The sequence below is a fragment of the Labeo rohita genome, chromosome 16 (assembly GCF_022985175.1).
Source record: "Labeo rohita strain BAU-BD-2019 chromosome 16, IGBB_LRoh.1.0, whole genome shotgun sequence".
Classification (NCBI taxonomy): Eukaryota; Metazoa; Chordata; class Actinopteri; order Cypriniformes; family Cyprinidae; genus Labeo; species Labeo rohita.
The window spans coordinates 33,750,383-33,773,188 of NC_066884.1; the positions used below are offsets into that span (position 1 = coordinate 33,750,383).

The 22,806-nt window shown below is 34.8% G+C and overlaps 1 protein-coding gene across 1 annotated transcript in view; it reads right to left on the bottom strand.

Moving 5' to 3' along the window:
- The window catches only part of ascc3 (activating signal cointegrator 1 complex subunit 3), a 240,812-nt gene that overhangs the window by 24,819 nt on the left and 193,187 nt on the right, over positions 1 to 22,806 (bottom strand). Inside the window, exons 23-33 of the mRNA XM_051130609.1 lie at positions 21,602 to 21,700; positions 17,453 to 17,621; positions 16,773 to 16,993; positions 16,608 to 16,693; positions 16,351 to 16,517; positions 10,611 to 10,756; positions 9,519 to 9,639; positions 8,309 to 8,451; positions 3,637 to 3,774; positions 244 to 364; positions 23 to 155 (exon numbers count right to left, since the gene is read on the bottom strand). Coding sequence (XP_050986566.1) covers positions 23 to 155; positions 244 to 364; positions 3,637 to 3,774; positions 8,309 to 8,451; positions 9,519 to 9,639; positions 10,611 to 10,756; positions 16,351 to 16,517; positions 16,608 to 16,693; positions 16,773 to 16,993; positions 17,453 to 17,621; positions 21,602 to 21,700 — 1,544 coding nt within the window. The remainder of the gene's footprint in view (positions 1 to 22; positions 156 to 243; positions 365 to 3,636; positions 3,775 to 8,308; positions 8,452 to 9,518; positions 9,640 to 10,610; positions 10,757 to 16,350; positions 16,518 to 16,607; positions 16,694 to 16,772; positions 16,994 to 17,452; positions 17,622 to 21,601; positions 21,701 to 22,806) is intronic.

The window sequence follows — 22,806 nt, forward strand, 5'->3', positions numbered from 1 at the left end:
AGATTTATTGCTTTGTACACACCTGGACTCCACAGGGAATGGTTCGTACAAGAACTTCTTATAGAAGTCCTTCTTGATGTCGTGCACAAGGATAACAGCTTTGCCCTGGTCATCGAACTGTGGTCGTCCTGCTCGACCCATCATCTGAAGAACATCTGGAATGGAAATGATGGAGATCAATGACATTGAATAGTCAGTGAACACACACACACACACACACACACACAAAAAAACAGATGTTACCTGTTATGGGGTAATCCACGTAGCGACGAGTCTTTCCGTCATAGTATTCAGTGCCCTTCACGATCACCAGGTGAGCAGGGAAGTTGACGCCCCATGCTAGTGTGCTAGTTGCAATTAACACCTTAGAGAGAAGTCAAAAGAACATTTAGGCTGAAATCTTATCTCACTGTAGTTTCAGCCTATTTTGTTTGTAGGGCTGTAGCTGTTTTACAATTTCTCTCATATAATTCATATACTTTTTGAAAACAGTCCTTAGAAAATCCGATTGTAAGAAATCAGATCTGTTTCTGTGACTGCACTGAACTCTCACTTGTGATCAGATTGTAAAGGAAAGTTTTCAGATTTCATGGCCACAAAAACACTATAGTGCATACGAAAAGCTTATCTGTAAAAACAGATAACTCAGTTTTTTACAATTTCCAAAAATCATGGTTTTTATGTTATGTTTTTATCACGTTTGATTGAGATTAACTGGAATGCACAATGAAAAAAACACGATTTTTGATAACTGTTAAAAACTGTTAAAATCTGTTTTTGCAAATGAATTCTTCATTTATAGTTTTCTTATAGTTCATATATAGTTTCAAAGCTTTCCTTTTTTGAGTTCCTGAATTAAACTGAAGAATTTTAAGACCATGCCCAAATAAAATACTGTATCATACTATAGAAACTAATACTGTACGACCACCTAGAAAACCCATAGAACTAAAACCAGTTTTTTTTTTTTTTATTTAATAAAACAAATGCAATTATATAGTTAGGAAAATACATATTTTACTTAATATATACATGTGAAGTGAAATTGATTTATGTATTAATATATTAATACTAGGCCTGTCAGTCAATTAAAATTTTTAATTAATCACAAACTAAATTTGCCTGAAAATACCCCAAAACAATTATTTAAAGCTACTTTTGTGTCAGCTGAGAACGTATCAAGTAGACATTACAAACTATAGCTTTAGAAAGAAATATTTTACTTAATTCAACATCAAATTTATTACACATAAACATCACTGATAACCAAAACAGCTTTGTTACCAACAGTCTTCAAAATACCTTCTTTCATGTTCCACAAAAGAAAGGTTTGAAACGACGTGAGGGTGAGTAAATGATGGCAGAATTGTAATTTTTTGGGTGATCTATCCGTTTAATGTTTTTATTTTTATTATTACTGTTTTAAAATAAAATAATACTCTAAATTAGAAACTAAAGCTGCAAGCAGGTGGTGGAAACGTCTATACAAGTCATTCATTCGATTCATTCAAAGAGCTGATTCATTCAGGAATTAAGTAAATGGCTCTCTATGATTGGGCCTTTGAATCACTGGTTTACATGATTCATTCAAAATGTGGATTCATTCAGAAACTAAATTCTGCTACGGCTTCAAAGGTAATATGTTCTCTGCAAAATTAGGCACACACATATAATAATGTGTCTAAAATATAACACAATATCAACTTCTTATTTACTGAACTGTTGTATAAAATCACATTTAAGCTTGTGAGAGATTGGAACAAAATCAGCACATATTGCTCTTTCTGCCCGTCTGATATGTGACATGTATACAAATATGAGACAAAGCACATACAGGGGCATTTTTTGCACCAATATCTTGAATTTTAGTACATAACTATTTTAGTACATAACTACATTTACACAACTTTACATTTATGGAGTTTTAATCTCATATTTGTCAAAAGTCAACTATATGAAATATAAGATGTGTGTGGTGTACAGGTGTACAGGTACAGGTGTGTACAGGTGTGGGGGGCGGAGCCAGCGTGTTAACTGTGTTAAAATATTTTAATTAACGCATTAAACTGACACAAAAAAATATGTAGAGTCATGAAAAATGATTATGTCTAGTTATCAACTATATTTTTGTCCTGTTGTTTTATGTTCAAGGCATTTTTATGCAGGCTATAGTCACTTTTCATAACAGTCAATATAAGCTAAACACACCTGCACTGACAAAGAGAATTAAAGGAAATAACTACATATTAGGCAGGTATAATTCAATGCCATTAATGAATATATTAAGATAACTCATGTTTTTTTAAATGACTAAAATAGCATACAGACAATAATGTGCAATAATTATTCACCACATTGCATAAACGATGGCAAATTCAAGCGTACAGCTTCACCTAATTAATTAAAGGGAACAACATCAATAAACTTTCAGTAATCAAAAAATAGTTTTCTTTTCATTACATCATTAACTGGATTTTTTTACTTATCAGGAAACGGGCAGACTATAATAATCAACACCACAGCAGCTAACAAAAAAAAAAGAAATGGCTAAACAAACATTAAATAATTAATCCAAAGTTTGAACAATATGAGTAAAGTTAGGCTAAAACATCTAAATACGAGATCACTGTCAGATGAGCCGTCAGATGCTGAGCCGATCCAAGACGCATAACTTACCATCAGACTCTCCATCACTCATGGCATTTAAGGCTTCTGATACCTCTTAGGCATCCATAAATCGCCTTTTTTTACTCATTTTGACTTTATTTATGAAACTGATAACCTCTAATTCAGTGAGTAGGCTAAAAGGAGCTGCCTAGCAATGTACAATGTTAAAACATAATGACAGCGCCAAAATACAGGCATTATATAGTGGGTAAATTTGACCCGTGCTGGCGCTTTTAGGTATAAATGCCTCATTTTTTGATCTGGTTTTATCTAAACAATTTGAACACCAGGGGATTGTAAATAACACAATTTTAGTAAAAGACAATGACTGGGAGACTTGAATGTTTTATTTAAAATCTGTTACGTGCATTTGAAAAACAGCTACGGGTAAAATTTACCCCGTGGCGGTTCTAGTGTTAAAGAAAGGCAGAGCAATGTGCCAATACTAGTTAAATTTACAGTTTAAATTTTAAACTGTAATATTTCACAATATTACTGTTTTATTGTTTTGTTTTTTTTTTTTTTTGATGAAATAAATGTAGCCTTGCTAAGCACGAAAGTTTTTTTTTTTTAAACTATCAGTGGAGTGCCTGTGCTGAACTTCAGATGTGCTTCACATTCTAAACTGTTCACATTCTAAACATATTGATGTGTGAAATATCACATTTGCATTATATCAACATAAACATTTATGTTTTTACAGCCAGGCCACTGAAGACATAAACCCATGAGAACAGCAAGCTGCATTAAGAAGAGCGTTTGGTTTGGATTTGAATAAATCAATGCATCTCAAAAATGGCAACGGAAGTTCTCCATGAGTATATTTATGATTCTCATATAATCTCTCAGCTGACGGCTATTTACCCAAACCTAGCTCATACATTCAATTTATTCCAAAACGCTTTGGGAATCAGCGTGGAAAATGTTGATTTGCTGGAGAATCACACATCTCCTAACAGTGTCTCTCACCTGGATCTTACAGTTGACAAAGAGCTCTTCTACTGTCTTCCTGTCTCGCTCGTGAAGACCCGCGTGATGCATCCCGATCCCAAATGCCAGGGTCAGCTTTAGATTCGACTCTCTTATAGTAGCGATGATATCGTTCATCTAACAAAACAAAACAGACGTTAGTAACCCTGGCAGACACTATACACTTTTTTTTTTTTTCATTAAAAAAAAGTAAAGAAAAAATAGAAACAAAAGAGATGGAAATGTTAGGACGGGCAACAGTGGAAACAAATGGAGGAAAGTGCTGTTAGATGGTAGATGGACAGCTAACGGCAGCCGGCTGTCACTCAAACAGCAGGGTTTCAGGCCGTTACACGCTTCAGTGCAGTGAAACAGCGGGACGCCCCGTATATCACTGGAACACACAGCCAGGATGCTGGAGCTATCAGCACATGGAGCTCACGCGTGTGAATCTCACTACTGCAGGCCTACAGGCGAGGAATCGGTCGTCTAAAAATGAAAATGCTGTCATTATTTACTCACCCTTGTGTTGTTTCAAACCTGTTTGCAGCAGTTTTTTTTTTTTTTTCCCAAGTGGAACACAAAAAGAGAAATCTTAACTATGCTCTTTTTTTTTTTTTTTTTTTAAACAAAATAGCAGTTCGTAGTACCCCACTCCCCTACGAAAAGAGAATAAATGTCTATACACTATACAAGTCGCCCCTTTTTAAGGATTCTTTAATTAAAGGAGAACTCCACTTCCTGAACAACAATTTACCAATAATTTACTCACCCCCTTGTCATCCAAGATGTTCATGTCTTTCTTTTGTCAGTCGTAAAGAAATTGTTTTTTTTTTTTGAGCAAAATACTTCAGCATTTTTCTCCATATAATGGACTGATATGGTGCCCCAATTTTGAACTTCCAAAATGCAGTTTAAATGTGGCTTCAAACGATCCCAAATGCGGTTGTAAACGATCCCAGATGAGAAAGAAGGGTCTTATCTAGTGTAACGATTGGTTATTTTCATACAAAAAATATAAATTTTTTGTGCCAAACGCTCTTTGGTACTTTGGTTGGACTGTTTTTTTTTCCGGTTCATGACAGTTAGGGTATGTCGAAAAACTCCCATCTCATGTTCTCCCTCTACTTCAAAATCACCCTGTATCGCTGTTTTACCTTTTTTGTTAAGGGTGTTTGATCTTCTTTGCATGTTCACTTTGCAAAGACTGGGTCGGTACTTCTGCAGCGATGTCGGATGATTTTGAAATGATTTTTGAAGTTGAGGGAGAAAATACGATTGTTTTTTGACATACCCTAACTGTCTTGAGTCAGAATATACATAGTTCAGGGAGAAAAAAGGCAAGACGAGCGTTTGAGATTAAAAAGTATTTAAATAGTATTTTTTTTAATGAAAATAACCGATCGTTTCACTAGATAAGACCCTTCTTCCTCGGCTGGGATCGTTTACAATTGCATTTGGGATTGTTTGAAGCCGCATTTAAACTGCATTTTGGAAGTTCAAAATCGGGGCACCATATCAGTCAAAAAACAATTTCTTTACGACTGACGAAAGAAAGACATGAACATCTTGGATGACAAGGGGGTGAGTACATTATATGTGAATCTGAATTTGGAAGTGGACTTCTTTAATAGAAAGTTCAGCTCTTATTTGAAATAGAAATATTTTGTAGCGTTAATGACATAAATGCTTAATGCAATTGCTGCTAAATGAAAGCATAACATTCAAAATAAATGAATAAATAAATAAACTAATAAATAATTGCCTTTTGACAGTAGTATATTTGTGACTTGTAAAGCAACCTTGAGTTTGTAAAAAGTAATGAATAATAATAATGGGGGCAAATTAATTTAATTGGATGAACTGTTTTTAACCAGACTTGAGTATCATTTTTTTTTTGTCCTACACAGGTAAAGTATTACAGGCAGTGTTCCCTCTTCTCTGCATGTCACATGTGTAATGTCTTTTATTGGGTCTTTAACAGGGTAGGCTCATAAAAGACAGGCATTAACATGCTTTATGGGGCTGCATACACACAGCCTGTGTAATAGAAAAATAGACCACTAACATTAGTATCTGCCTCATAAACGCCTGCTGCTCAACACAATTCAAATGGTCAAACCAAATATATGTTTTATACAAATCCACATTTAATAAAATAATAGCTCACTTTTTTCTTTGCCTGATTTAAAATTCTAAAAGGCAGACAATCCATATCTAACCTTGTCAGTGTGGGAAACCAATAACATATAAAGATATTACACAATATAATATTTATGTTTTCATCATGTTGTCATAAAACACTGTCTGAATTTCTGACTAGTTAGGGTTAAGTGTGTATTGCCTTACTCAAAGTGCTTTTTTTTTTTTTTTTTTAATTTGTTTATTAAATTTGACACTTCCAATTTAATTAAAATGTGTTTTTTTTTGTACTTAAGACGTGAAATTATGTCTTTATAAACAATGATATTTTTTCAGTTCCAGCATTTGTAGACACACAATTATGTTTTTGGAATAAGAATTAAAAACATAAATCAAATTGAAAATTCTAATTAAAAAAAAATTCTAAAACCCAGAATCTTAATCGTTGCCAAAAAATGTTTGAATTGCACAGCACAAATAAGCAATCAGCACTGTTGCACACCATTTATAAAGAATAATTTGTATACTGTTATATATGATGCTACATTTCTCTGTGGGGAGAACACAAACACTGCTATGTTTATATTTATTTATGATAAATCATTTGCAGTCTGAATGGAATCTTGGGTCATAATCTGGACTGTGGTTCACTAATTGGTGACCTTTGCACTACACATTAAAAGCAGGTTTGCTGACATGAATGTGTGTATGTGTATAAGCAAACATATTCATAACGTATTTCTCTGTACCTTGTGTATCATGCATATACTATTAAAGAAATTATCACCTCCGTAAGGCAGCAAGTTTTATGTGATTACTCTGCGATTGGTATGAGAAAACGGTTCCTTTTTTTTCTGACTAACGCTCTAATCGAGTGCTTTGAAAATATTAGCACACATCTGCGATGGCGAGCAGAAAAAAGCTGTTTGTTCACATCTTGAAATGATCTGAAGGCATGCAGTGGAACGGAAAGAGGAATTTAATGAGAGATGACACAGGCTTTTGCACTAGAATCTGCGCTGAGCCGTACTGTAATCACTGATAAAGAGATACTGAGCTTTTTGAGATTGTGGAATTGGGGAAGAGGGAATATAAGACAGAAGAGAGAGAAATTAGCAGTGAAAAGTGTAAGTCCTATTCATACGCTGAGTGATGTGAGAGTGTTGCAAAATTGCAAACAAGATCTTTTACACTAAAGCTATTCACAAATCCGTCTATCAGAAATGTCTGCATGCCTCAACAAAAATGAAAATGATTTTTCAGTGATTTAATACTTCACAACCTTAGACTTTAGTTAACATTACAATAAGGTTGTACATGTTAACATTAGCCATACTAAATAATTCTATTAGCTAATGCATTACAAACAAACATGAATTAACAAAGATTTTTTATTTATCATTTTAAATGAGTGTAGATTATTAAATAAGTACTGTTAATTGTTATTTCACATTAGCAATCATATTACCTAATGTATATAAAAAAATGGGGGAAACAAACAAACAAAAACTAAAACTGAAAATTTGAATACAAAAATGTGACAATATTTTGATAAATTCTTTAAAGCTGATGATCATGTTATCCAGCATGATTTGATAATATTACATAACAGATCATCTTCAATGTACTCCAATTTTTAAATTATTAATAATAATAATAACAACAATATTACCTAAAACCTTGCCGTATGACTGGGGTATGCCTATGGTAACATTAATCTGTAAAATGACTGTAAAAAGCATGATGTACAGTTCATATACAGGCTTTCACAAAAACAAAAAGTTTTATAATATGATACACTTCACATTTCAGTCTTAAAACCATTTTTAAGAAAATTGATGAGTCAAAAGTAATTATAAAAGCAATTATTATATTAATTTAAACAATTATTTACCAATCATTTATTAAATCAATGAAATAACACATATATATGTAACAAATATATTTTACCTAATTGTTTACGGGTTTATTGAAAATCCAAATTCATTCTCTGCCAGCAGGTGGCGCTTTTGAAATGGCAGAAATACAGTGGTTTCCGCAGTAACGGCAGTATGCGAACCAGCGCTGCACCTGACTTTGAAATGAGTAGTGCTCATATTTATTCAATGAAATCATTTTTAAGTTTAATCGTCACATTAAGCCACATGAAATCTTTCTGTCCCCAAATTCTTCAAAGAACTCTTGAAATCATAATTAAGACTTTTTCTTAACATTTTCAAACCATTGAACCATATTATAGCCTTAAATTTGATACAACTAAATGTAAAACTTTTTAATCACTCTGCAAACCTGTTTCTCTTTCAGACCAATAGAGCATTATGCTGCTTTATTTTTTATTTTTATTTTTGCAAGCTCTATATTTTGCAAGTGTACAACAAAAGCATGCAAAAAAAAAAAGCAAAACTAGAATGATAACATCCTTTTTGCTACAATACACAATGCCTGTGCACCCTACTCTCGTCATGTATTTACTTGTTATTTGAAAAAATAATCTGCTTATGTAACAACACATTTGAGGATAAATTCTGACCTCTCTCTCATCCTGGTGGAGCCACTGTTTGGGATCGTCTTCTGTAGCCAGAAATGCGATGAGGTCCAGAGCTGTGAGCCGCGTCTGCCGGCGCGATGACACAAATATGAGGACCGGTTTGGCAGGAGAATGTGTGCGGATGGCTGCACGACAGTGGAAATACAGTATTTAAGATTGAGATTAAAATCCAAATTTATACTGAGCAAACAAAATGCATTAAAGATCTACATGAGAAACAACAAGACAAAAGTTAAAATACAAAGGAAACAAAACTGCAAGTTTATAAAGTAAGATGAAAATGTAACACCTTTACTAAGAATAATCTCTAATTGGTCTGAAGTTGCTTTAAGGCAAGTACGTTCAGCTGACTGAACATCCCTGGAGCATCTATTACAGGGGTTCTGAACTCTGGCCTGCGAGATCCATTTTCCTGCAGAGTTCAGCTCCAATCTTGATCAAACTCACCTGCCTGTCTCTTTCTAGTGATCCTAAAGACCTTGATTAACTTGTTCAGGCGTGTTTAATTAGGTTTGGAGCTGAAATCTGCACGAAAATGGATCTTATGGGCCAGAGTTGAGAACCACTGATCTATAACATATGAATACAATTTCAGCTCCCATCTACTGTACTTGAATGGGAAGGACTAAAATCTCCAAAACTCTTTGCCAAGGTTGTGATCCAAAAACATATTTCAAATCAGCAATACAATTTGACAATGATGACAAATGAACAATGAACAAATCAAGAAAAAGAAACATTTTCATGCTGTTCCCATTGAAGCTTATGAGCATGGACCCTTTTAACATTTATGAGATTTGCATAAACAGAAGTTATCATAGTTGGATAAACTTTTATAGTGTACAATGGAAACTAGAACAAATATAACTTTGTGTTTTGATTTAATCCACAAGCAAAAGATCAAATCCATTGTAGTAAATCTATGACTTTTAAAAAGTGGAGAACAATATCAAGAGCTTCATTATGATAGTCAGAGGAGAGATATTAAATCTGCTGTCAACACTAATTTGCTGTATTATTGTATTATAAAAACTCACAAAGCAGCATTGACTATTTTTTTTTAAATTGACATTTCAAATGTATCATTTAGAACACTTTGGAACACTTGAAATGATGAGTAAATGATTACAAAATGAACATTTTTGCATGATCTTTCCCTTTAATATGTGTGCATGTTACTTTTGTCTTGTACCTTGGAAGACTGGTTTGTTCATGCTGGCCATACGAGGGCAATAATGTTGCCCCGGAAAGCCGTGGATATGAACCTCCAGTGGCACTGGGCGAACAGAGGGCCGGAAATTAAACAGTCCCACCTGAAAGAGACACAGACAAGGATGAATAAGGACGGGGCCACAAAACGGTGTAAGAAAAACAGGGCCAGAAAGTGAGAAGACGCAAAGAAAGACAGTAATAAAGCGAGAGATGGAGTGCCCAGCTGGCTGTGTGCCTGACAGAGTGGCCCATCTGGGGGTAATTACAGCCTGTCATTGTCCCCTGTCCCACAACTGCGCTCTCACACAAGTGGCCCAGGCCTGGGTGCGTGTGCGCACATATTTAAAGGGCTGGATAATGGATTGGGCAGCTAGAGACGCGCCTCAGTCCAAACAGCACACGTCAGATTTATGGAGACCCCCAGCCCTTCCTTCCCCGTCTGTCTAGCAGGGTGACATTTCAGCAATAGTAAAACAACGTTTACATAACCACTGCTGTCTGTCCTGATGCGGCCACAGCCCGGGTACAGCGCCAACATGCTGCTACACGCTGGGAGAGGGGTGCTGGTTATTTATAGACCCTTGCACGCTCATATGCGCGCACATACGCATTTATACGCAGAATGACTGACAGAATGTTCTGTAATGGAAACGGGATGAAAACGATGGTACTGTTGGTACAGTGTTACAGATAATATCGTTATTCTACTTTTTTGACTTCATCTCTAACCATTATGGGTGCAAGTGAAGCATGATTCCACTGAAACAAGACCCATCAATTACATTCAACCTTAAATATACCATTTGAGGGCCAAGATTTTTTTTTTTGCTTGATTTGAACTGCCGTGAATCATATCACATCAAACCTGAGAAGAGGAAAGAGCACTGATCCTGAAAATATTAATTTGACCATATATATATAACAGTGTATGGATGGACTCCAAAAGCGATTTGAATATCACAAGTCTTTCGTCAAACGTAATAGACAGAGATGTGGAGTTAAAAAGGTATATGTGCATGAAAGCTGAGATGAGCTAATGGATGCAGGTTGTGTATTGCGGTGAGTTTCTAACCTGCTTGATGCCCAGCCAGTCGGCTAGATCCCGTGCATTAGCCAGCGCGGTGGAGAGTCCTACTACTCGCACTTGTTTTGAGGTGTGCGATGAGATAAAGTTGGTTCTAGACACAATGACCTCCAGAACTGGCCCTCTGTCCTCACCTGAGAAATCAAAGAAATGTAAAATGTCAAATAAAGTCAAGACATCTTTATTAGTGCTTTGCACAATATAGATTGCTTTAAAGGAGAAGTTCACTTCCAAAACAAAGATTCACATATGATGTACTCACCCCCTTGTCATCCAAGATGTTCATGTCTTTCTTTCTTCAGTCATAAAGAAATTGTGTTTTTTGAGGAAAACATTTCATTTTTCTTCATATAATGGACTGATATGGTGCCCCGAGTTTAAACTTCCAAAATGCAGTTTAAACGCAGCTTCAAATGATCCCAAATGCGGTTGTAAATGATCCCAGCCAAGGAAGAATGGTTGTTTCTAGCGAAATGATTGGTTATTTTCATTTAAAACGTATATAAATTGTATTATTTTTATGTCAAATGCTTGTCTTGTCTTACTCTCCCTGAACTGTTTTTTTCCAGTTCATGACAGTTAGCGCATGTCGAAAAACTCCCATCTCATGTTCTCCCTCAAGTTCAAAATCGTCCGATATCGCCTGTTGTTAAGGGTGTTTGATCTTCTTTGCATGTTCACTTTGCAAAGACTGGGTCAGTACTTCTGCAGCGATGTAGGATGAAATTTGAAATGATTTTTGAAGTTGAGGGAGAAAATACAATCTGAGATTTTTGACATACCCTAACTGTCTTGAGTCAGAATACACATAGTTCAGGCAGAGCAAGACAAGACGAGCGTTTGAGATTAAAAAGTATTTAAATTGTATAACGAAAATAACCGATCGTTTCGCTAGATAAGACCCTTCTTCCTCAGCTGGAATCATTTACAACCGCATTTGGGATCGTTTGAAGCCACATTTAAACTGCATTTTGGAAGTTCAAACTCAGGGCACCATAGCAGTCCATTATATGGAGAAAAATGAAATGTTTTCCTCAAAAAACACAATTTCTTTATGACTGAAGAAAGAAAGACATGAAAATCTTGGATTACAAGGGGGTGAGTACATCATATATGAATCTTTGTTTTGGAAGTGGACTTCTCTTTCAAGGGCACTTTTTTAATAATAAACAAGGAAGTAAAAGAATAAGTGATGCAAACTTCATTGAATATATGACAAATCCAAATTCTGCTGTAAAGTAGCTCTAAAAAGAGAATAGTGTCATTATTCAGCTTCAGTCAGTTTAGTGATGATTCAGTTTAGTTCAAAAACAATGCCGGTGTTGCAAAATTTGTTAATTATAAATGAATTCTATTCAGCTCTACAAAATACAATAATGTCAGACAAAATTGTAACAATACCATTTTTCATAATTTAATATTAGTAGTTATTAATGCTTACAGACGCTACTTATTATAAACAGAACATAATCATCCATGGGTGTGGATGCTAATATAGTTATCCTAATATAGAAACGGAGACAGAGCTGGTCCCAAAATACATCCAAACCACAATGACAGATACAGTAAGATACTTAAATGGAGAATTTAAGTATCAAAAAAAAAAAAAAAAAACAGTGATGAAAATGTCTTCATTTGCTTCCTGAAAATGAGAAACAGAATTAAGGGTTTGGAATAAGATGAGTGAGATTCGTTTTTGGGTGAACTATCCTGTTAATTGCCAAAACTGGAGAAATTTAAATTTTTCACTGCTAGTGTTATCAATTACTACAGTCTTTGCATTGTGAGCCTATTTTTATTTTACATGTACAGTGCCTTGCGAAAGTACTCATGCCCCTTACTTTTTTTCATGTTTTATTGTTACTGTTTATGGTACTGCTTTAAATACCACCCCCCCCACCAATCTACACTCCATACACCATAATGACAAAGCAACAACTTTGCAAATTTATTAGAAATGAAAAAAACTAAAAGGATTCCATTGCATAAGTATTCATACCCTTTTCTGGGACACTTGAAATTTAGCTCAGGAGCACTCACATCACTTGTAGATGTTACTACACTTCGAGTGGAGTTAACCTGTGGCAAATTTATTTGAATGAGTTGGATTTGGAAAAGCACACACCTCTCAATAAAAGGTCTAACAGCTGAAAATGCATATCAAAGCAAAAACCGAGGCCTGAATTCAAAAGAACTGCCTGTAGAGCTCAGAGAAAAGATTGCGTCAAGCCACACATCCTGGCAAGAGTCCAGAAAAAAAAATCTGCTGCATTGAAGGTTCAAAGAAGCATGTAGTCTTGGTAGGTTTGTAGGCCAAACTCAATCCTCTCCTCAGTGAAGACACATGAAAACACACTTGGAATTTGCAAAAAAGCTCCTAAAGGACCTTAAGACTGTAAGAAACAAGATTCTCTGGTCTGAAAAACCTCAATTCCAAGCGTCATGTTTAAAGGAAACCTGGCACTGCTCATCACCTGTACATTAGCATCCCAACAGTAAAGTGTGGTGGTAGCAGCCTCATACTGTGGGGCTGCTTTTCAGCAGCAGGGACTGAGGGACTCATCAGAGTAGAAGAAAAGCTCAACACAGCATAATATTGAGATAGCCTTAATGAAAACTCGGTCCAGAGCACTCAGAACCTCAGACTGGCAGAAGGTTCGCCTTCCAACAGGACAATGACCCGAAGCACAAGTGAGAGTGTCTTATAGACAGCTCTGTGAATGTCCTTGAGTGGCCCAGCCACAGCCTGGGCTTTATCCCAATCAAACATTTCTGGATACACCTGAAAATGTCTGTCAGCCCCCATGCAAGCTGACAGAGCTTGAGAGGTGAAGAGGTGAGGAAAAGAATGGCAGATAATTGCCAAATGCAGATGTGCAAAACTTGTCACACCATACCAAAAAGACTTGAGGCTGCTTCAACTAAAGCCGCGGTCACACTAGACGTTGAGCATGCGAAATTCCCAGCGTCTTTTTAAAAAGTTAAATTCAACATATGACAAATAATAATGCATCTAAAATGTAAAAACATACAATTTACTATACTTTCCCGCAGTGCTGAAGTTTTAAATTTATGTTCTTTAAATTCAGCTACGAGGTCATGCTGTGACGCATCAATCTGCTGTTGGTCACACAGTGTCACTTGATGCGAGTTCGCAGGTCAGAGTTCACCAAGCCTGAACTTTGGAACGCAGCAAAATGCGAAAACTTTTCGCACAGGCTTGCATTTCCGGTCTTATGCATTCGCATGGGTTTGAATGGAAGTCAATGCAACAAAAAAGTCTAGTGTGACTACAGCTTAAGAAGGTGCTTCAACTAAGTACCATGTTAAGGGTATAAATACTTATGCAATGTAATTATTTGTGTTTTTTTTTTTTTTTTTTTTTTTTTTCTCACAAAGTTTTAACAAATCTTTTGTTTTGTCATTATGGTGTATGGAGTGTAGATTGATGTGGAAAAAACCTTTAAAGCAGTTTAACATAAGGCTGCAACATAACAAAACATGAAAAAATGAATACTTTCGCAAGGCACTGTATATAAGCATTTATGTAGGTCTTGACAAAATAAAACTAAAGCAGGTCTGAGGAGAAGAGTAGTCCTGGTATGATGAACTGTATGTAATATATATATTTTATCCCTGAAGAAGAACACTCTTGCATTAGGCTATGGAAGAAGGGAGATCCTTAAATTAGTCTATTAAATCAATAACGTCCTAAAAGTGTGTAAATGCATGCAGATACTCTGGGATAAAGGGGTATTATCATTGTTATCCAACTACACATGGTTCAGGACTTGTGTTTTCAAAAAGGACTGAAACTGTCCAATTCACTTATGTCAAGGTCCTTGACATTAACACATTGCTAGCAGCTATACTACACAGGCAAACATATGTGAACACCTGAACACCAGACTGCTGTTGAAGATTTAATTTCAAAACCATAGGCATTAACAGTGGGTTTGTTCATCCCTTTGATGCGCTATAATAGCTTCCACTCCTTTGGGAAAGCTTTCCAATGTTGGAACACGGTTGTTGGAATTTGCTTACATTCAGACAGAAGAGCATAAACAAGGGTGTTCAAAAGGGTTTCAGCTTCAGCCAATCAAGTTTTCACACCAGTTTTAGTAAACCATTTCCATACAGACTTTGCTCTGTGCACAGTGGCACTGTCAAGCCCATTCCTCTAAAAATGTTTAAGGATATCCCATGGTTGTTATTCCATGTATCTGCTAGTAATGAATGTGGGCGAAAGCTTGGCCAAGTAACGTGAACTCTTAAAGCCACTAATATATTGGAAAAACCAAAGAAAGAATTGGTGTGATGTCAATTCGAACAAAATCAGGCCCAAACAAAGTTCGTATGAAGTTTGTTTCGGGAGTTTGAAACGGCTCTGAATTGTGAACTATTCAGAAAAGTGCTTTGGCTAAGATGTTTACTTTAAAACATCTGTTGTATAATGTGCTAAATAAATAAACATGACGTGACTGGAGTGCCAAATTGCAAAGCTGATGCAAACATAACCACATCGCTATTATTAAATGCTTTCTTAATTGCTGTTTTCTCACCACTGTCATTTTTTAGTGTTTAATTTGTTACTGAGAGGAAACAGGCAGCACATACAATTGAGGTCAAAAGTGTACATACACCTTGCAGAATCTGCAAAATGTTAATTATTTTACCAAAATAAGACGAATCATATAAAATGCATGTTATTTTTTATGTACTACTGACCTGCATAAGATATTTCACATAAAAGACATTTATATAATCCATTTATATAATTTATCTAATTTTAGTTCTAAAGTTTACTTAGACTTGATTCTTAATACTGTGTTGTTACCTGAATGATCCACAGTTGTGTGTGTGTGTACTTGTTCTTGCCACATTGTGGGGCCCGGCCTGCAGTTTTTTGAATTTGAAGATCAGGGTAAATGTAACTTATTTGGTCTTCTGGGAAACATGTATCTATCTTCTGTAGCTTCTGAAGAGCAGTACTTAATGGCAAAAAAAAAAAAAATGATGGCAAAACTATGATATTTAGGCAAAATAAAAAAAAAATAAATGTACACATTTATTCTGTTCAAAAGTTTACACCCTTGGCTCTTAATGCATACTTTTTCCTTCTGGAGCATCAGTGAGTGTTTGAACCTTCTGTAATAGTTGCATATGAGTCCCTCAGTTGTCCTCAGTGTGAAAAGATGGATCTCAAAATCATACAATCATTGTTGGAAGGGGTTCAAATAAACAAAAATGCTGAAAAACCAAATAATATGTGGGACATGAATGATTTTTCTTAAGAACAGCAGGCAGTTTAACTGTTCAGGACAGATAAGGGACTCATGAACAACCACCACTAAAGAAAAAAAAAAAAAAAAAAAAAAAAAAAAGGTAAAAACACAGTATTAAGAATCATGAAAATGTAAGCTTTTGAACGTGTTCATTTTTTCTCTTGTGGACTATACGTGAACATCTTTTATGTGAAATAGATTATTCAGGTCTGTGCTAAATAAAAAACAACATGCGTTTTGTACGATCCCTCTTATTTTCATAAAATAATTAACATTTTGCAGATTCTGCAAGGCGTATGTAAACTTTTGACCTCAACTGTATTTAATGTAAGCATCACTCCCAGCGATGTAGGTAGATGTTTGCTAACAATATACTGCTGCTCAGGTATTTTGAACTTCTTTTTAACCCAAGTGACGAACAAGAAAGAAGTTTGCCCTCTAACCTAGAAGATGGATCTCATCTATGATGAGAATAGCCACTTTCTGCACATAGCTGCGGTTCTGCCAGCTGCGGCTGACTCCATCCCACTTCTCTGGGGTGGTGACGATCAGGTCAGCCTGCGCAATGGCTCGCATGTCTGGAGTAACGTCACCTGTTAACTCAACCACCCTAGAAAGAAAGAGTACGATAATGAACAAATAAAGGTCAGGGTATAATAACAGATACATGTTTTCCAAAAGAACCTATAAACACTCTCACTTCCTCCCAAGTTTCTCTTCTATTCTGATCTTCCAGTCTTCAATCCTTTCTCGGACCAAAGCTTTGAGAGGAGCAATGTAGACCACCTGCTCACACAGATACATGCCGGTTAAGCCATTTTATAAGATCTAAATCTAAACGCTAACAGATGGCAGAGGTTCAGACCTTGGAGGTGGGGTACTTGTTGAAGACCCTGAAGATGGCCATCTCTGCAGCGATGGTTTTCCCGGAGCCCGTGGGGGCCCCCAGCAGGACGTTGGTGTCCGTGTGGTAGAGTGTGTGGAAGATCTGCGTCTGAATGGGATTAAAGTGCGTAAACTTGTATAGACTCTCATACTCCCGGTTTCCCAACGCAGTCACAGGCAGAGGCTGAAGATCCAAGAGCTCTGAAATGAAGCAAATGAAAATGGTAAACCATAAAAGAACATTTGCATGACTCTATTATGAAACACAAAGTTTATCTCGCATGTAGTCATTCAAACAGGTTTGGTGAAAGCTGCATACACATGGAAATTAAATTAAATGACTACTCGTCCCTTTTATTTGTCAAAAACAGTTGCATCGGCATCCAATCTTCTTTATTGGTGCGGGGAAAAATACCAACATATCCAATTTGAACGACCAAAAAAAATTACAGACTAGCAGACTAGACTAGACTAGACGTAAATACTGAAATGCCCCTATGCCCCCTTGCAATACTGTCTGAATAGACCAAAAGACCAAAAATGACTGATGAACAAATTCCTACAATAAAAATAATTCCTCCTAAAAAAACAAAATGAAGTACCTACAGAAGAAATGTTGTTGACAGCTTGAACATTTGTATGTGTGTATATGAGATGCACCTGTGTGTGGCGGGTGTCTTTCAGGCAGGATGAGATGCTGGAAGTTGATGATACACACAGCTTCAGAGCCCAGCCAGCGGTCAGACACGGCTCGAATGTAATACTGAGAAGGCATGGGCTCAAAGATGGGTATAGTGAAGACCACCTGCTGGGGCTCTCCACTCACAACCTGACAGTGCCAGAGAGAATATATGATTAGAAACGCACACCACAATGCATTTCACATTTCTGGCTCACTGTATGACATTACGTGATGTCCCATCTTCATTAAAGAATCACATGTACTGTCATTAGTCTAATCACCATGCTTTACAAAATGAAAATATTCCTGCACTCTAAAGTGAGGATTTTTTCCCCCAAATATTGTGTTATTTTAATGCCACGTTTAAAAAAAAAAAAAAAAAAAAAAAAAAAAAAATAGAGAATAATGTCGAAATACTACGAGAACAGAGACGAAATATTTCGTGAATTAAAGTCGAAATTATGAGAATAAAGTAGAAATATTTTGAAAATAAAGTTAAATATTTCGAGAATAAAGTCAAAATATTTCGAGAATAAAGTTGAAATTCTACGAGAATAAAGTCTAAATATTTTGAGAATAAAGTCTAAATATTACAATAATAAAGTTGAAATACTACAAGAACAAAGTCAAAATATTTTGAGAATAAAGTCAAATTATGAGAATCAAGTCGAATCATTACGAGAATAATGTCAAAATACTACGAGAATAAAGTCTAAATATTTCGAGAATAACATCAAAATATTTTGAGAACAAAGCTGAAATATTACGAGAATAAAGTTGAAATACTACGAGAATAAAGTCTAAATATTTTGAGAATAAAGTCAAAATAATATTTCGAAATTATGAGAATAAAGAATCAAAATAATTTTGAGAATAAAGTCTAAAAATTTAGAGAAAAAATTCAAAATATTACGATAATAAAGTTGAAATTATGAGAATAAAGTCAAATCATTACGAGAATAATGTCGAAATATTACCAGAAAAAGTCAAAATATTTCAAGAATAAAGTCAAAATATTTTGAGAATAAAGTCAGAATTTAAGTCGAAATGTTTCGAAAATTTTAATTCTATAAATTAAAGTTATCATATTTTGAGAGTATTATTTGAATATTGTTGTGTCTGAGTGGCCGCATTATCGTACTGGGATGAAGAAGAGCTTAATATCTTAACATCAGCTTAATATCAAGAATATGACGTTTAGTAACACTGAACAGGAACAACTTTTTATCTTAACATCAGCTCACACACCCAATCGACATTCCTATGGGGGGCGCCGTAGCTCTCTTATTCAACCCTTTTTAATACTACAAATATATGTGCATGTGTATATTAGCAGAAATCATACCATGTGTTATACTCGCAGGGACAGTATGCTTGGAAATAATATTTCACGTCTTTGATTACATTTATTTTTGGTACTACGCCAGCCTTGTGCTTTTGGTGCTTTTAATATATAAGTGTCAGCTTTTAAAATCATTTTTATAGCAAAATATAAACTATATGTTTTACAAAAATGTGTTTTTCTAACTCTTTAATGTGGCGTGACAGATTGCTGTATTCATGTGAATCAGTTCATTAAATTATACTGCTTTCTTTGTGAGAATTTTACTACCTACTCCGCAAAAAATGTCTGTGGCATACGACCTTTCATTGCTCACATACATTTAATTAAAAACAATAGAATGTTCTAAAGGTTGAAGTGGACTGCAACTCGTTAATATACGTTTGTTAACACTGTTATCTTTTGTGAGGTAGACTATATAACGTTAAGTGATTATTTACAAGCTGTACATTCACTGTATAATACAGTAAATGATTGGACATAATATTTAAGGTCTTCCATTCATTATTTGCAGCTCACCAGCCACCCAGTATTTGAGTATTGTAATAGCAATAATTTTGTGCTTTGTTGCTTTTTAATATAACACAGCTCAGCTTTCAAACTGTCAATTTGATCACAAAATACAAATGATAAATGTTTTTCCTCTTTATTTCAAGTTTAAAGCAAGACAGAATTGAAAGGAACATCAGAAGTCATGAAAAAAAACAAAAAAACAAAAAACACACACACACAAAAACAGTGTATAGTAGTCAACATTTGAAGTGGATCAAAAAAAGTTCAAAGTTTTTTCCAAGTCATGAACGGGTATTGTTTTAGTTTTAGGACAACTTTGATGAAAGGTTTTGATCCACTTCAAATGTTGACTACTGTAGACTAATTTACTGAAACGAATGTCTCATTGTAATCGGAAAGATGACTGATTCTCAAGCCTCTTAAACTGAGGTGAATACAGCAATCTGTCACGCCACATTAAAGAGTGTGAAAAACACATTGAATTAGACATATTGTTTGTATTTCGTGATAAAACTCACAGAATTTGAAAGCTGAGATTTGTCCCTGTGCTCCCACTCCGGGCCATTTGCATGTGCAATAGGCTATAGCCTACTCTCATAATAATATAACTTTAATCTCGTAATTGCTACAAATTAATTCTCATAATTTTGACTTCATTCTTGAAACATTTCAACTTTATTCTTGAAATATTTCGACTTTATTCTCGTAATATTTCGACTTTATTCTCGAAATATTTCGACCTTATTCTCATAGTATTTTGACTTTATTCCAGGGTTTCTACAGATACGAACAAGTGAAATTTAAGACTTTTTAAGACCTTTTTAATACCACCTTATATGAAATTTAAGACCTAAACCTGTAATGGAAATACACATTATTTTACATACATATATGCACTATTTAATGTGTTTAACGTAAAAAGAAAACAAAATTTCATCGCTGTCATAAATTACAGTGAACTTTTCATATATGCAGATATTATTCCACACAAAATTACTGAGGTTTATTGGTGGTGTAAACAATTTATTCTGAAGCAATATTTTCATCAGTGTTCTATCAGCTTTTACATACTTAAATCTGAATATTTTATTTGTATATTTTTTAACGTTTGATATGTATGCATAAACTTTCATGTCAAATTATTACAATTTATCAATAAATTCTATAGGGCATGTTACCAGTCAGATTAAATAATTTTCACAGCAAAATTTAAACAGCAATAAATGTTATAAGATTAATGTTTTAAATACATTTATGAATATACAAATAAGAAGTGTTGGGGTGAAATGCATACTTTTAAACACACTAAACTACCACTTAATGAGTGAGTCATTTGGGTTATTTCAACTGATTCGTTCAAAACGCTGAATCATTTAGTAGCAAAACACCGCTGAGTTTTGCCTGGAGAATGTGAGATACTTCTGCTGTGATCCTTGTTTGGATCTCTTTTCATTGGTGAAATAGAACAAAACAGTAAATATTGTGTCTAAAATGTAACTTAATAACTACTTGACTGACTACTTGTTTACCGAACTAAAATCAATGTAACATTTGCAATCGAGAATATTTCACAAAATAGCTCCCTTGGTATGTTACTGAACTATATCATGCTATAAACAAAAGAAAAAAAAAAGTCTGTTTAATGATTGCAAACAGTCATTAGGTCCGTCAGACTAAAGATATTTTAAGCGGTAATGTGACCAAAAATATTTAAGACCCATCAAATCTGAATTTAAGACATTTTAAGGCCTTTTATTAGGAAAATGTTATTTAAGACATTTTAAGACTTTTTAAGGACCCGCAGGCACCCTGTATTTTTGTAATATTTCAATTTTATTCTTGAAATATTATGACTTTAATCTCGTAATCTTAGATTTAATTAAAAAAAAAAATAATGTGGCGCTAAAATGCTGTCGTAGTTATTTTAGCATTATGTTATATTCTTATTTATATAGTATTCACTTAGTGTTTATCAATATATCGATTAGCTAATTTTTATATTTTCAGTTTCCATTTTAATATCATTTCAAGTTTTTGTAATTTTGCTATGTGCTTTTGTTATTTAGTTTTTTTATTGACCTGTAATTTATTTCATATTTATTGAATTTAGTACTTTAGTTACCAAAGTGACAGTGTATATAAACCAAAACTGCAGTAGCAAAACTTGTACTTTATACAATAACAAAACTGCAGATGTTACATTTAAAAGGAAGTGTGTAATTTAATGATACTTCTGATTTGCTCATGTCAGCAGATGTGCATGTATCTTTACCTGTTTCTTATGCAGGAGGAAGTACTCAGAGTGGTAGATGTGGTCGTTGATCGGATCCTCCACCCATAACCACCAGGGCTCTCCCACTGAGCCATGGACCTGTGCAGGACCAGATGTAAGGTGTCATATAAGTGGTACAATGAGAATACAAAGAACAACGCATTTTTTTTTTTTTTCCCAAACAGATGTCCATTTATAAGTTCATGGTAACAAAAAAAAAAACATGAAAGTGGACACTACTGTTTCCATGGAAACAACATGACCAAACTTAGATCACAGACACCAAACCACACTAGAATGATAAATATATCATTCCTATTTCATGAGAAAACTTTACAAAAGACTTCTTGTATCGGTGTGATATAAAATAAACATTCAGATATCTCAATGGGAGCACACCAACTCTTGGAAAGCACAATCACTGCTTTACAGAGAGTGAGATCTGTTGAATTAGATGGCTTGTATTTAGCACTAAAGTGAAATCTTTATAGTCTGTTGAGTTGTAGCCTGGCTTACATTACAGCGAGTGATATACGTACAGTCAGGCAGCTCGTATTTTGCATTAAAGCTTCTGAATGCTCATGGTGCGAGTAAATCATCCTGGAGCTGTTTGATCTGAATCTGAATCTAATCTGAATCACACAGCTTTATTCACATTAGAGATCTGAATTGAAGCCTGCTGGTGAACGGCTGTTTTAACACATTAAAACGTTAATCCAACAACATAAATTCAACTAAGAGCAAAGTTGAACTGAACTGAACATAGCTAACCGAACTGAAATAAATCAATACACAAAATTATAACATTTAAAACAATACCTTTGTCACAGAAAAAAAGCCTGTCATATATGAAGAGTTTGGTTCCAAAATGCGACAAAACGCCATTTTTTTAAAAATTGAGTTCCTGCCAAAATCAGTATTGAATCTGGTCGGTATTGAAAAGGCAGTTTTTAATTTTACGCAAATGCGATATCCGCCGTGTTATTCTGTCATGTTTTCTCCCTATTTTTCAAAAAACGCAACAAACGCCAGTCTCCTTTCTCTGCAAAATGCATGCGATACATCCATTCAGCCAATCACAGTGCAGCATTTCACGCATTGTAAACAGTAAAGGCGGCGCTTTGAATACACCCTGCATCCTAGTTTTCAACGTTGAGTAATGTATCACAGACATATCTGACGAATCCTTTCATAAACTAAGTGTA